The sequence below is a fragment of the Vanessa atalanta genome, chromosome 19, assembly GCF_905147765.1.
Source record: "Vanessa atalanta chromosome 19, ilVanAtal1.2, whole genome shotgun sequence".
Taxonomy (NCBI): domain Eukaryota; kingdom Metazoa; phylum Arthropoda; class Insecta; order Lepidoptera; family Nymphalidae; genus Vanessa; species Vanessa atalanta.
In genome coordinates, this window is record NC_061889.1 from 4,662,888 (window position 1) to 4,678,772 (window position 15,885).

The 15,885-nt window shown below is 30.4% G+C and overlaps 1 protein-coding gene across 3 annotated transcripts in view; it reads right to left on the reverse strand.

Moving 5' to 3' along the window:
* The window catches only part of LOC125071418 (microtubule-associated protein Jupiter), a 111,273-nt gene extending 96,028 nt beyond the window's left edge, over window positions 1-15,245 (reverse strand). For all 3 annotated transcript variants that reach the window (XM_047681659.1, XM_047681658.1, XM_047681661.1), the window contains exons 1-2: window positions 15,172-15,245; window positions 8,151-8,255 (exon numbers count right to left, since the gene is read on the reverse strand). In XM_047681659.1, the coding sequence (XP_047537615.1) occupies window positions 8,151-8,255; window positions 15,172-15,230 (164 nt within the window). In that variant the 5' untranslated portion in view covers window positions 15,231-15,245. The remainder of the gene's footprint in view (window positions 1-8,150; window positions 8,256-15,171) is intronic.
* Window positions 15,246-15,885: the final 640 nt, after the last annotated feature.

Below are 15,885 nucleotides of genomic sequence, written 5' to 3' on the forward strand. Positions count from 1 at the left end.
AATTCCACCCACTCTAAGGTTGACTGGAAGAGATCCCTTTTTAGGATAAGTCCGCCTTTGTCAACTATTAATTGAAAATAGCATTATATATATTTTTTTATTTATGTATAATCAGTCGTCAAGGTTTATGTGTAATGATTGTCATACTTTATCCAATAAAGAGATTTTAATTAATGTAAAAATAAAGGTGCACTAGGTCTAAAGTCAAATAACCTCATTTAAGCAAACATTAACCAAGATCGATAAGGAAACCTGTATGTATAGGATGAAATCTGTATACGCATATATGTGTGATATCTTTATCCATCAAATTATATTGAAGCAACGTAGCGAATTAACGCCTATAGTTATATCCGTACTATTGTTATAAAGGCGAAATTTTGTATGTAAGTATGGATGTTTGTTACTCTTTCACGAAAAACTACTGCATTGATTTTAATGAAACTTTACAATAATATAGCTTATACACCGGAATAATACTTAGGCTATAATGTATAAATATATTGTTTGAGTAATACCTGACCACCAACCCCTAATACATAATAGAATAATACACTTCTCAGAATTTAATTAACGTTTAATTTTATTGTTATTTTTTTTTACAGGCTGCTAATGCAGTCTGTAAATTTTCCCACTGCTGGGCTAAAGGCCTCCTCTCCTTTTGAGGAGAAGGTTTGGAGCATATTCCACCACGCTGCTCCAATGCGGGTTTGCGGAATACACAGATGAAATTAGACACATGCAGGTTTCCTCACGATGTTTCCTTTACCGCCGAGCACGAGATGAATTATAAACACAAATTAAGCACATGACAATTCAGTGGTGCCTGCCTGGGTTTGAACCCAAATTCATTGGTTAAGATGCACGCGTTCTAACCACTGGGCCATCTCGGCTCTTATTGTTATTACTTCATTAAAATAAATTTAACATAGATTATTTTTTTTTTATATTGCTATCTAACTAATCCATCACTGTAAAAGTCATCCTGCCAATATAGCTTTGATACGTCAAAATGTCAATAATTAATGTACACTATTATCTATCAGAAGTGTTACTATAATGACACGAACACTCCATTTACGATAAATATATAGATAGTTCTAAAGTTAATAACGGTAATTATACAATTTGAGTACACTTTGAAAGTGAAAATAATTTACCGTGTCTATAAATAACATTTTACGTTACGTGTAAATGTTTTCTATTTGATAATAATTGTTGCGATTATTAGTATAGATAATTTATCGAATGTGCGAGTAATGAGTCTATAGAGAGCCGTCTTTACGTGACAAAATAATATTGTGTGAGTACATTAATCTATAAACGACGTATGCTGATTCAGTAATAAGTTAAGCTATCTAATTTTCATGTACGTAATTCGTATTTATAATTGACCAGCTGTGCTCGACTATAGGACTTTCATACAAACTTCCAACCCGCGTTTGTTAAAACAGGGCAGAGTTTCGTAAAATCCGTTCTTGGCGGATGTCTACACCCTATGAGGATCCTACCTGCCAAATTACAAGTTTGTAGGTGTTATAGTTTCATGATTAATCTGTGTATTTCAAGAAAAGTAAAGAGTAATGAGAGTTAAATATTAATAAAGAAAATGATATGATTTAAATCTAATTTTGCAACCTATATCACTTAGGAATTATTCAGCTCTCTACCATTTATTTTTGTTTAATTGGAACCATTGTTCCGAAAATTACTACTACATACAAACAAAAATTTGTTACCTTTTTATTCTTATCTTATACTCTTCGTAAGATTTTGTTCAGACCCATCGGGTGACAGGGTCAAATAAAACATCAATATATTAACACATAAAAAGTTATATATATACACAAAATTCAAAGGTATTGCTTTATTCCGACTTGAAGGCTAAGAGCGAGTTAGTGAGCGAGTGTAATTATAGGCACAAGGGTGGTGTAAAAATTGATTGATGCTTCCATCATAGCCAGTGTATATACACGATCATGACCACTTCTCATTGACTGGCCCTACATGCTAATCTGCCTACACGTAACAAAATGAAGTTATAAATAATATTCGTTATTACATAACTAACATCATCATTATATGAAGCTCGTTTATATTATATTGAAAATAAATGCTAAATTATATTTAATAAATAATAGGCTTACTCGTACATCTTGCATAACTGTTATCTCACGGGAACATCGACCGGAACATTAATAAAACAACGCATAATCTATCAATCTATCAACTAATCAACTGTGCAATTGGATTGAAGAATAGTCCATTGCCCTAAGTGATCTCTGCACAATCAGGACTCGCTAGGAATCAGTACTATAAAGTGGATTTAGTGATATGCCATTAATTCAAAAACCGATTCCTATAAAACCGTCTTCGCTAACCATTTAAATAATCTCTAAGGCTGTGACTGTCGTTTAAATCCATCTCAGAGCAATAAATGTTCGCAGAAAGGAATTAGGATCGCATGCAATTTAAACTATGAGACGTCTATAAATAAGCCGCATAGAGAAATGGCAAAGTTTATCAATACAATATTTTTACTTTCTAAAACTTCTGAAATGTCAATCCATGTCCTATATCTTTTAATAAGCACCAAATACATTAATTAATTTATTTTTTCACATTTAAATATGTCAATGTACTGATTCCTTTAAATAAATCATGCAAAATATAATAAACCATATAAAATATATAATTATATAATTCTTATTATAATAACATAAGAACTATACACTGATACAATTTTTACATTGTTAATTATATTGTGTATACCAGTTTGTCTCTGGAGAATAGTTCTTTCAGAAGATGTTTTGTTTTTTGTTTCGTTCTCTTTTAATATGTCTTTATATAAGAAAATGACTACTAAAACTCGTATGAAAAACTTAAATAAAACCGGCCAAAAACCAGCGAATCTCAGTTTATTTTGTAATTGTTTATTTTTTTGATATGATAAACAAATTGCAGGAGGCGACCTTTTATTCCCAGGGCGTGCTTTGATCCATGAACTCACTAATTAGTATAATAACTTATCGCACACAAATGTACCTGTTTATTTTTTTAAAGTAACAACAGAGGCAGAGTGTTCGAATGGTATCTTGTAAAACCATTGCCCCACAAAAGAGTTACTGACTCTATGCAGTCGAGTAACAAGAGTAATAAATTTGTGTTTGTGCCTTGTACCAATTTTACAAATTTAATATTTTTCTATGTTGTCATCATATTTGTTAGACCTCAGGTTGTTGGCGCAAACATTGTATTCTGTATGAACGTATAAAGTATTTAAAAACATTTTGTAAGATATAATAATATGTAACATAAATTATATACCATTAAGGGGAGTATCAATACGTCCAAATAATGTGTACAAAACATTATCAACGGTTAAAAAAGAATCTGTAAACTATACGTCTAACAGTCATAAATTACTATTTTAATAGATTTATTGCTTGTACATTGATAATCTCTGTTATCAATTTAATTATAATTTTTAATGTATCTTTATGTGAAACACATAGGAACTAAAGTAATTGATTATGTACGAAAGCTTTATCAACGATCGTTTCAGCAATCAATTTCAAATTATTAAAAAAAAATTATGATATGCCCTTTTTTTATTAACATCCATGCACAGTATCTTTAATATCTGTAGTATGTAAATCATATTTAATTACAAATTTACTATTTTCTTCTGTTCTTTTTATTGCTTTTTTATTTTCGAAGAGCTGGCAACACTGACGTCTGGATTTTTTTGTTTTGCTTGAATAAATTGTAAGTTGTAATAGTGGACTTACAGAGGAGTGCATAATAACGTGATTACTTCTTATTATTTTAATTATTATTCTGTTATTGTTGCGCTAGTACTAGTACTAAATTGCCTAATTAAGTATAATACTTCTCAACCCGTATCTTGGCTATTACAAAATTACACTTACGACAGCTACTATTCTGCATTGTAATTGCAGATCACTTAAGGCTCAACAAAATGCATAGTTTATCACTCCATTATAATATTAAATAATAAAACCTTTGACGTAACGTACAGACGTTGTAAAGATACACAGCTATTTTTATATAGGAGTTAAAAGAACCCATCCTCGAATAACTAAATGTAAGTACTAATTTAACTAATTTTGTTAAAATAATCTTCAGCTTTAATCACTATTGCATTCAATAAAACAGGCAAAAACTCCAAAGTGCGCAGGCTGTATAAAGCAAAATGATGGAGGAATAGGAGAATATGAGAGGAGAGAAATCAAAGGAATGTCTGCTATTACTTTAAAGTAAAATTTTAAAATAACATGATAAAACCCGCAATCCCCTTTACACGTGGACATAGCCGCGCGCGCAAATTTGTTTATTATAAGTTGCATAGTCACCTGCTTTACCGAGAGTAATACATATCATGATGATGAAGTTTACTGCACATTCCAACGGAAAGAAGGTAAATACAAAAATACCGTAAAAAACCTTTTTTTTTTACTTTTAACTTCTTTATAATAATAACCAATTTAATGGAAACATGTAAATGGAAATATATAAATATTTAGAATAATAAATACATTAGTAGATAAGTGTCATTGTAAGATCCAAAAGAGAGGGAGAATGTCCGTTAGCTGGTATAAAGCCTTATTTTTCTCATAAATTTTCGAACCTTTTCCACGACGATGCTCGACTACAGTTTAATGAATACATACTTTATGCTATATGTACAAGTTTCGTACGAATTAAATTATAATATAATATATCAAATAAACTCTTTACCATTAAAAAAATTATTTCATAAAATGAGTACCGACCTTTGATTAAATAAATATTCTCGTCACAAGACTAAGTAAATACGAGATATCGTTAAGTTTGTCTCAATAAATTTTCTGTTCTTGCTATGTGAACGTCACCCATACATCAATGTATTATTTCGCTAAAATCGTGACGTCACGCACAAGAAACTGCGTTGGACACTTCAGGGGACCGTAAAATATCCCGCGAGGCTTTTCCACCACAATTTATGTACCAAGAATATATGTTTTACATTCGTTTATAGTACAATGCGTAAACATTTCGAATGTAAATTACGAGAACTGGTTCATATTATTCATTGCATACAATCCAATAGTATACGGCACTTGGGTGCTTCATTCTTGGTAGGAGTGGGATCGCATTTGCCTTAAAGCGATGGTATATTTTGTGCAGCAAATATTCCTAGCAAGTCACGAGTGACAATATTACAGGCGTATATGTAATACTGGCGGTTAAAGTCGTTACAACTCATTTCCACATTATATCATCGACAGTGCACGTATAAACGTCAACAAAATGCAATTTATATACGCATTATCGAATCCATTCGTGTTAAAATTTGGATTATTATAGAATATTAATTATTTCATTTGTTATACGAAAACAATTTCGTATAATATGTAAGTATATAAAACATACGCTTTTCGAGTTCCCTTTTTAAAATCTAGGCTCAATTTGGTACTTCCCCATTTTTTTAATAATTTGTTTGGAAAAATTGTAGTAAATAACATACATAGTTATTTAATTTGATGGTTATGACGAAATTTAACATATTGTAATAAAGTGTATTATCATAACATGGCTTACGTTGACTTAACAAAAAGATAGACTTTACGCACACAGTAAATTAATATGCTAATGAATGTTAACCAAAACGCCTGGGACAACATGTATCTATCTATCTCACCATGTATTTATTTATAAAAGAAACATGTGTAAAACACACGTTTCTTTTATAAATATATATCGCTTTTAGTTTAAATTAATGCGAAGAAATAAATGTTAATTCTGTCTATATTTAATTCTCATTCAGTATTATTAATCCTTATCAAAATAAATATCACACTAGTCGTTTTGTGTAAATAAAAACGCTACTTTACATTTTATAACTTGGTGCGAGAGTTATTGCAATGCTATTTTAATAAACGTATGGAAAAAGACGTGAGAGGAACCTCGTGAAACTATATAAAACCCCGTTAAATTAAAAAAAACTAGCTTTTGACAACAGTGGTGATGGCAATCAAATAACGTGAGATCTATCATAACTCTTTAATAAATTGACCATCCAAAATATATATATATATATATGATTGGTAAGTGGTCTCCTTCTCCCACGGTCATTACAATCTGTATAAAGTACTCACATACACAACCAGCCATGAAATCTGAAATGATACATCCCTCGTGCCTGTCAAACTGACAGCCTTCAAACTAGAACACAGCTATAGAGGAATGTTTAACAGTAGAATAATTGATGACTGAGCCAAATTAATCCAGGCACATTGCGCAAAGCCTTAACTCGGGAACCACGTAAATGTCTTAATATAAAACAATATATATTTTTCTTTTTTACTCTCTAAAAAAATATAGAAACAGAAAGAATGCGATTAGGAAAACGCCTTCCGTTCAAGAATAAATAATCACATTAGCACATATCTCCCGTAATGAACGACCGCAGCGGCCATTAGATATCGCCAGAAGCAATTGACTTTTACTCTCCACAATTAATGGTTGTTTTTAATCGTACGGGAAGGGTTTATTCAATTAACTGACCTGGAAGCTGATACACTCGAGATAAGCAATTAGTCATTAAATAATTACCGAAAAGACTGATTCAAATGATTGTTAAATGGATAAACGTAACGGGTTAAAATTATATGTTATATGTTATTTAATTTCATTGGTGATACAACAATAATAGTTCAGTAAACTCAAAGTGCTAAAGCATAAAATCTTCATTGTCTTCATTGTATATTATAAAGCTGAAAAGTTAGTATGCTTTAACATGCTAATCAAATTAAAAAAACTGCTCTATATACGAGTAGATATTTTATTGAAAAATGTTATAGGCTATTCATGATAAAAGCTTTAGCCATAACCATTAATAAATCTATTTAGAGGTACGCAAGCAATCGTCATTTGTTTGATAAAAATGTAACGCGGCTGATATTTTTTAACAAAATTCATATCACAAGTGATATGTTTGTTTCTCTTTTGACACAGATATTATTAAGTTTTATATGCATGTAAAAAGTTCTGATACATGACCCAAATACATAATTATTTGAAAAGCAGGTCGGGATCACAATCGCTCTGTAACAATGTACGTCGGCGCAACTCATCAATCACGACATTATTTATTCTATCGATCGTTTGGCATCGTTTGGCCATAAATAAGGACGTGCCAGCCGGAGACGGGACGGTTTGATCATTTCGTGTTCATTTGGGTTGCGCGGTCTTATAATGTCATATATACCTACTTCATGCCTAACATCGTTGTTCTTTGTAAATTCTCAAAGGATTTTAGAACTGCTATATTATGGGATAATTTTTCTAACATGATGTTCTACTGTAAAGCCTATTGCGTTAAAAATACTCATGCATGGTGCTAGGCTTTATGTAAGCCCTTTGTTTTTATTACTGTTGTGTTCCAATTTGAAGAATGAGGTGCAACTAATTACATCTTAGTTTTAGTATTGGCAATTTAAGGCATGGTTAAAAAAAATTACGGTACCAATATTAGTGGTGATGATCACATACCATCAGGTAGCCCATTTGCCCGGCTCAAGTAACCATTTAACTGGCAATTTGGGCATAGTATAAAATTAATTTAAAAAAATATCATAATACTTAACATCCAAATTCGAATTAAAAACAAAATGAAACTAAAGTAATATTTCACTTGTGAACATAAAGAAGTTGCTCCTCATTTCAGGAAAACCGCCTTTGGCTAAAAGCCAAAATTAACGCCTTCGTTCGCTTTCCCATTTGCAACACAAAGCGATCACACAACAATGTGCAATATCCTGAACTAGATACGTTAGAACGTTTGAATCAAATAAGAGTAGCGTTGTTTTAGAACTTGCATATCCTCTTCAAAATAGTTTTAATTTAGAAATATCATTATAATCGCTAATTTCGTGTACACATAGAATTAAGCACATTCCTACAAAACTAAAAATGAAATTATTTATAGGATTTAATTTTATTAAGGAAAAAATAACTTCCATCCACCAATTTCCAGTTACCAATTTGACATTTCTCTCGTTCAAAATTTTAACGCCAATATTACCATTTAAGATAAATCATATAATTTGAATACTACATATTGATACCAATACTATTCGACTTACCCTCTTTCAACGAGCTTCGCACATGTATTGACCGAGGAGTTTTCAAAATCTATCGTTGTGACCAAGTGATCGAAGCTTTCCAGCTCCGGCGATGATGATGGGGCTCTATACGCAAAAAAGGATTTGTGGCTCAGGTAAAGGATATAAAAGAAACTTTATTTTTCAACTAAATAATAAAAACTTAATCTTAAATTATATTGTTTGACTCGACTCGGCATTGCACTAATTTTCTAAATTATATACAAACAAAACATTCAATTTATTGAAACAATTTACTATTATAATCCCAGTGCGAATCCTAGTCGATTCTTCAATAATACTCGTGGCTACTGTTCCATAAATATGTCTTTATAATAATTGAAATGTCATTGCACGTAACAGAAAACGAGAAAATGAAAAGTCGCTTGACCAGAACGGATAAACTAGAGGCACAAATCAATTACTAGCAATCATTTGCTAATGGCCGCCACGTCAGCGGCTGCGGGCAATAGTCACGGCTCCTTCAAACCTCTATTTTGTAAAGGTCCTTATACTTGAAAATAACTTGAAGTAGTGTTGCCCTTTTCAAATTATGAAAAAGATTCATCACGACATCAGATACATGTACCGTATTGTTTTTTGATCTAATTTATTTATTTTTACCGATAAATATTGTAATTTATAGATTTTATTACATTTCAAAAACTTTGATATAAAAACAAAAATATATACTGTGATTATTTTAATAATATTAAAAATATAATAAATATAAATAATCTCATATTATAAAAAATCAATAATTGAGTAACAATATATTTCCAACTTTTAACTTTACACACGGAAAGTGAAATTAAAAATAAATGAGATCGGTATCAAAGATATTTGTGTATGCAGTCTCCTATGATATTATAGATCATTAGCGCAAGTGAAACTTAGCCATTTCCCGCTTGAAGCTACTGTCAGCCAAGCGAGACCCGTGAAAATCATTCTACTCTCTCGCATCAAATGCCTTGTCATTTATTTTCTATTAACCATACAAAGTTAATCATAATAAAAAATAATTTAGCTATATTTTTAATTAAATGTATGTATTTATTAATATGATTACCCTCGATTATAATTAATTTTATTAATAAAAAAAGATATGAAGTTGTTAATTGATATTAATTAATTAATATTAAAGACTAAGTAATTCTGAATAAAAATCGCAAGAGGAATAATTTTAAAAGATTTACTTTATTTTTCTGAGATCCGAGAGGTCACAGTCAATGGAATAATTTGTATTTATAATTGATCTTATGTTCCACGGTAGAGAAAAATTCCGCAAGAAAAACTTAGTGTATTTGATGAAATACTGGTAGAAGTTTATCTAGCAATCTGAAGAGGATGTGACTATTCCAGCTCATTAAGGAGTTGTTACTTTACTAGCCACACTTACTTAGGTCTAACGTTTACTCCTATGAATTGCGCTCTTGTGAATTTCCATGTTCCGAAAACCTTCACTTTTAAAGTATATTTAGTTTTATAACGATACACATTTTATTCCTAATGTGCTTTTCGTCAACAGCATCAGTACCGTTTGGGGATTGAGATTTGATTCCATACAGTAACTCTATTGTATTTTTTTACAGGTAAACATTATTTTTTCAATATCATCTAAATACTTTCAGACTATTCCTATTATATTTCTCATTGTTTTAATTTTACCAAAACTGCGAATAATAATATAAAGTTTCGATATAGGATGGGTAGACACCCTGTGTGGCTTTAATTAACAATCAAATTAGGAACTAAGTTGAGTATCATGTGATAAAATTATACCTTGACCTAATTCCCATAGATAACAATTAACGCATTAAAATCCAACTACCTAAACATAACAATCCAGTTCACGTAGTGTGTACAAAGGAAGAAACTGTGTCTGTCGTAAAGAGCAAAAGGAAGCTGGATAGGTGTGAAAGAGAACTAGAATGTGACACCCATTACACTTCTCGTGATGGATGGCGTCTCATAACTTTCCTTATTAGTCATAATTCAACAAGAAGTTTGCTTTATTAAGGTCGCAATAAAATAATTATATCGTAAAGGCTTTACTAAGTGGATAAATTCTAGTGCAATACAATTATCTTTATTAAAATAGCATTATTTTAGCTATCTTTATTCTTGTGTGTTTTGTTCATTTATAATAATCTAATTTAAACTTAGTTGCATTTTCATTAAGTTAGTTTGGAAATAAACTTTATTTATTATCGATTTAAGTAGACAAATAATTGAATACTGTGCGTTTTCCAACCAACCTTAAATTTAATATTGGTAAAAATAGTTAATACTGATACGATCGTCGTATTTTGTGTTCACATAAAAGCACAGTATACTGCCTAATGCACGTAAGCTAATTTTATTTTCAATTTGTATGGTTACCTCAGAACCCTACATACTTGCGAGCAACAACGAAAGAATCAACTAACGCTACCTAAAATAGCGTTTAGACATTACTCGTAAATACTTGCTACAAAATAACAATGATCTTCCTAATTTAACTAATATTTCATAATCTTTATAATCTAAATTATATAATAAAGGAAAAATGTCTGATCAAAATAATTTACCAGAAATTGATCATAATGCCCTTAAAGCAGACAGTAGGGATGTGGTGACATAAGATTAATAAATATTCAGTTACGAATATTAAAAATAATACTACGCTTAAGCGTATTCGTAATAACGTTCTAAGTGACGACAATTGCTATATTAGGTACATGTATTATGCTTTCACTACGAACTAAATATAATGACTACTTAGAAGAAAGTAAAGGACGGCTGCCAGATTTGATTGCTCGGATCAATAATTACAAATAAATCCAATCTCTCTCAAACTTCTATTTAATCATCTTATAATTTACATAATATAGCACAGCACACAAATGTTAAACAAAAAAACTTTAATGTAAAAGTATTAGTATTTTGTAGAATTTGATTATTTTTACTTATTTATGCTTTTAAATTTAGGTCAAATTATGTATAGAAGAAAATAATAACGTAGACAAAGTGATTAAGTAAAAGGTAAAATTCGAATAGAAAAAGAATTATACTTCGTCGTCGTCAGAGATTTCATTTAAAACAGATAATTGACATGTTTCATTCATTTTAAAAAACCAGAAACCAAAACCATGAAGATATCCACATAAAGATAACGTACATTCATTTTAATAATGTTTGCATTGGCATTAACGAACTTTAGGAAAATAGTCTTTAAAGCCATTTCCACAAATAAAATATCTAAATTGCGGTTTTTTATGTCTGAGTTCAATGATGAACTAAAACTGAATTAATAAAAGGTTAACATATAATTTAATATCTATTAAAAATATACGTTATTCAATAAATGTTTTTTATGTCTGAGTTCAATGATGAACTAAAACTGAATTAATAAAAGGTTAACATATAATTTAATATCTATTAAAAATATACGTTATTCAATAAATTAATATGTTTATCACAAACAGTGTCGGAGCTCTAAACTTCGCAATCACATCTTGATAAACCGTATTGGGTCACCCAATTATCTTAAAATAACGAATTCGCAATATTTACCAACACTAATACGTGAGAATGGGAGTAATTTCACACTTTCTTAGTAGATTTTTAATGACAGTAGGAATTAAACAGGTAAATAGTTTAGAAATATTTTTTTGGATGAATATAACTCCTATGTTTTAACATAATTGTCTGTAAACATTGCACTCTCTTACTATCAAGAAAACTTTACCGTAAAAAAATTATCACATGTAATTTTTAAATCTAAAAACAATACCCTCTTTAGATTCCTAAAAGCAATTTGTGTGCAGTAAAAACATTCCGTAATTTATAACACACCCTACCAGTTTGTGAGTAAATAAAACCCCACAATCAACTGTACTTTCTAATTGACACTATCTCTTTTTATATTGCTCTCTATTGAGACCACTAATTAATAGATATCGTAACTGAGATGAAGCAAATGAACAATCACGATCCTTCAAACCAAGACAGCCTTTGTAACTGTAAGATAGGTATAGACTGAACTAACAATACAATCGACAGAGTTATCGATTTGATAAGGTTTCTATTAAAAAAACTATCTTAATAAAACAATACTTTATTATGACAAGTTTAATCATCTTGTTAGTTTTTTTTTTTTATATAATTTACAATTATAAAAAAATATATATTCACATTTGGCGTAATAAATAAAAAACAACTATCTTCAATAAAATGTATGCGTTTTCAACTTAATAAAATAGCTATCGATTTCCCAGCAAAAGAAAGTCTGCGAAGACAAATGATACTTACTGAAAGAAAAGGATTGATCCCTGTATTTTATAAATTCTTACTTCCATACATGTGCATTTCCAGCAAAAACTCGCTAAAGAAATAGAACCGAGGTACTAAATGGATTGACCGAGATATGTCACCAGGCAGTAAAGTGGTCAAGTGGCGACACCATATTTGACATAGGGATGTCAGTGGGACATAACACAAGTGTCAAAACCTGGTTTCTAATTTATGGAAACTTAATAGAGATATTACACGCAAGCTATAAATATTAACACTCCTTTTATGTTTTATTTATACAGCATTTTTCATATTCATATTTTAATGAAAGGTTTTTATTATTTCGTAAACAAATTATATAATGTATGTCTTTGTAGCCTTGTATCGATAAAAACGTATTCGTCACGTTGAAATGAAAAATAAAAACTTACTACGAGGTCTATTCAACACCTATCCATAATAATAGTATTCAAATAAAAATTTTAACCACAGAATCATTTAGCAGAACAATGTGACATTGAAATTGCCCATAATATTCTAGATACTGCGTCCAAAATACCAGGGCGGCAGACGAGTAGCGGAGCATGTAATAGCACAGCTTCCGCGAGGGCGCGCCGCCATTGTCTACAGCGCGGCGTGCGTGACTGTCATAAGCGAGCTTTCGAACGTTTCATACTTTTGGATGTATGAATATTTATGCGCTAATGAATGGTTTTATTGTAGAACTAAACCTGTTGCGGTATATTTGCTTGACGAGTAAGTCAAATTATCACTCCAGAATGACAGCTGAACTCTGTATTTTAGGTACAAAATACAATATAATAATAAAAATATTTTGAATTTAATTTAAATAATTCCAGATCGCACCAGACGAATGGCTTTATGGATAAAAGCCTGGATACCACCCACTCTTCATAAAGGTACATACTAATATATTCCCGTGTCACGGATTATAGGCATATGTATAATTACCGGCATGAAGCAGCAGCATCTTACATGCCTTGTTTAACAACACATTGACAGTGTAAGTAGTGAATTATATTTTAGGCAGTCACAGCTTCATAAAGCGGAGGTGACCATATTAATTACGCAACCTATTCTGATTGAAGTTTTAAAAAATTCAGAGTCAAAATAAAACGCAATTACAAAATAATGATATCATACATTTAAAAGAAAATTTTTAAAATCGTTGAAATAAAATTATTTTAATTCAAGTTGTAGACGGCGTCTCTGCAATCTGTATTGTTTAGTTCCAGCCCTCGGACGCATAGCTGCGAGGCTTCCCCGAGAGTTATCCAGTTATATATATAGTCTGTCATGTCTGAGCTCTCAATAATCTCATTACGTAAAATTTACGGCGTAATTTATAAAGGAATTTCAATAAAATTTAGTAATTATTTTTAATAACAAATCTTACGTCTGTATTTTTTACATAAAAAAACTGACATGACTAATACAAATTCATTCAGATATTCATAGACAGGAATGAGTAGGTTTCTTTTTTTTAACACGGACTCACATTCATCACGCGTCTATTTACGTTTATATGTTAAATAATGTTTATTTATGTAAAAGGAAAACTCTGGAAATAAATGACTAAAAAAAAATATGTAAGACAAAACAAAGATTTAATTAAAGCAGCGAATTAATTTAATTAATTTAGAAAGAAAATTTTGTAATATTTATTAATTTAAGTAGCAATTATGCCAACAGATAAAATTGTATTGTCTAGAATTATAATACTGAATTGGAGCATATCATACGAGATGGTCTTATAAGGCGAAGTCAAGGATATTGGTAAAGCGAAAATCGCCTTCTAGCACACAATGTATAAATCTGATACAACCCACACGTACAATTAGTGTCCGCATCGTGTACACTAAAGCTAGAATCTGCTAGACTCTGGCGCCATATATAACAGCTTTTGTCATTTAAATTACTACTGTAAAGCTCGAATAGTTCATAATATTTCTTTCAAATAAATAAATAATAATATGAGCATATCGGCATTTAAATACAATCATATAAATTTAATATTTTTAAATTAATTATTTTTTTAATTGCCTAAAACAGTTTTATAAACTTATATCAAATGATTATATATTAAGTTTTTATTTATACTTAATTTATAAATAGGAAGAATTCTGATTGGTGCGATTATGTAGATATCCATTCGAATATAACAAATTGTATTAATTTTCCTAAAATATATATATACCTATATAAAAATATGTATATATTTATATATGTATATATTAAGTAGTGTAGAGATAATATTCTCTTTCTGTCAACTACTGTCCGAGACTGGAAGACTTGATTTTTTTTTAAATCGAATAAGTCTTGCGGTTACTTTCGGCTTAGTATGCTTAGTTTACTGTAGAAATTTATAACACAAATTTGATATTCGCATCAGTTTGCTATCCTATTTATAATTCATTCATTCGGAACCGGTGGTACCGGTGGTGGTAGTAGTTGTTATATACTCTGCGGCTTTACATTTAGAATGAATACTGTAACATGACAATTCGGGTGCTTATAAGAAACTAGTTGAATAGAGGATAACTTGATTAGATTGATTTAATATCGCAATTTCACCAGGTCTGCTAGATATAGATGGATTGTACGGCACTTTTGAGCTCCGTTTATTATAAATATACATATAAAGTGAGTAGTAATCCTTTGCCAAAACTTCAGGCTTTATTGATAATTGAACATACTCTTTACTTACTTTGTTATGGAGCTTTTGGAGTCCTCCGGTAACCCAACGAATATGAGTGTAGATGACATTAGTAAAATACTTAATTTACACTGGACACTTAATTTAACGAAAAATTTTAAAAAATACCGACAAGAAAATAATTGTTCAAAAACTGTCACATCAAAATTTTTTAACAAATGTCAAATTAGTTAATAAAAATATGTTAGTTAATATCGCGTGCCAGTTTGGTCGGGTTTATAGGGCGAACTGTCGCCGCACATTTTATGTTTATGACAAAGGAGGATGTGGGCGAAATAAATGTAGGTGTTCGAGCTGGCCTCAAATGGTAGTTACCTCTGTTATTATTAAGAATTATGATTTCCCTTTGTTCGTAAATCTTGCTGCTGTTGCACAATTTTGCACGAATTCTAGCGATTGAATTTTTTATTGGTAGATTACTTCCACAAACAAAAAATGTTTTATGTATACAGTTGGATAGGTGAATGCCTTATACATAGTAATGGAAAAACATATAGTTTCAATGTACTTCACATATATTGCTATTGTGTCGCCGCAGGCACCGCTATATATCTATTTGAGTTAAAATGAAAAATGAGTTTGTAATCATTATCTCACACTTATAAAAAAGGGGCACTAAAATAAAGGTCTCCCTTTTCTTAATAACGGTAAAATTTTATTAAGATGCGTTATAGAGTCGCTAATTTATGTATTTTTAAGATTTAT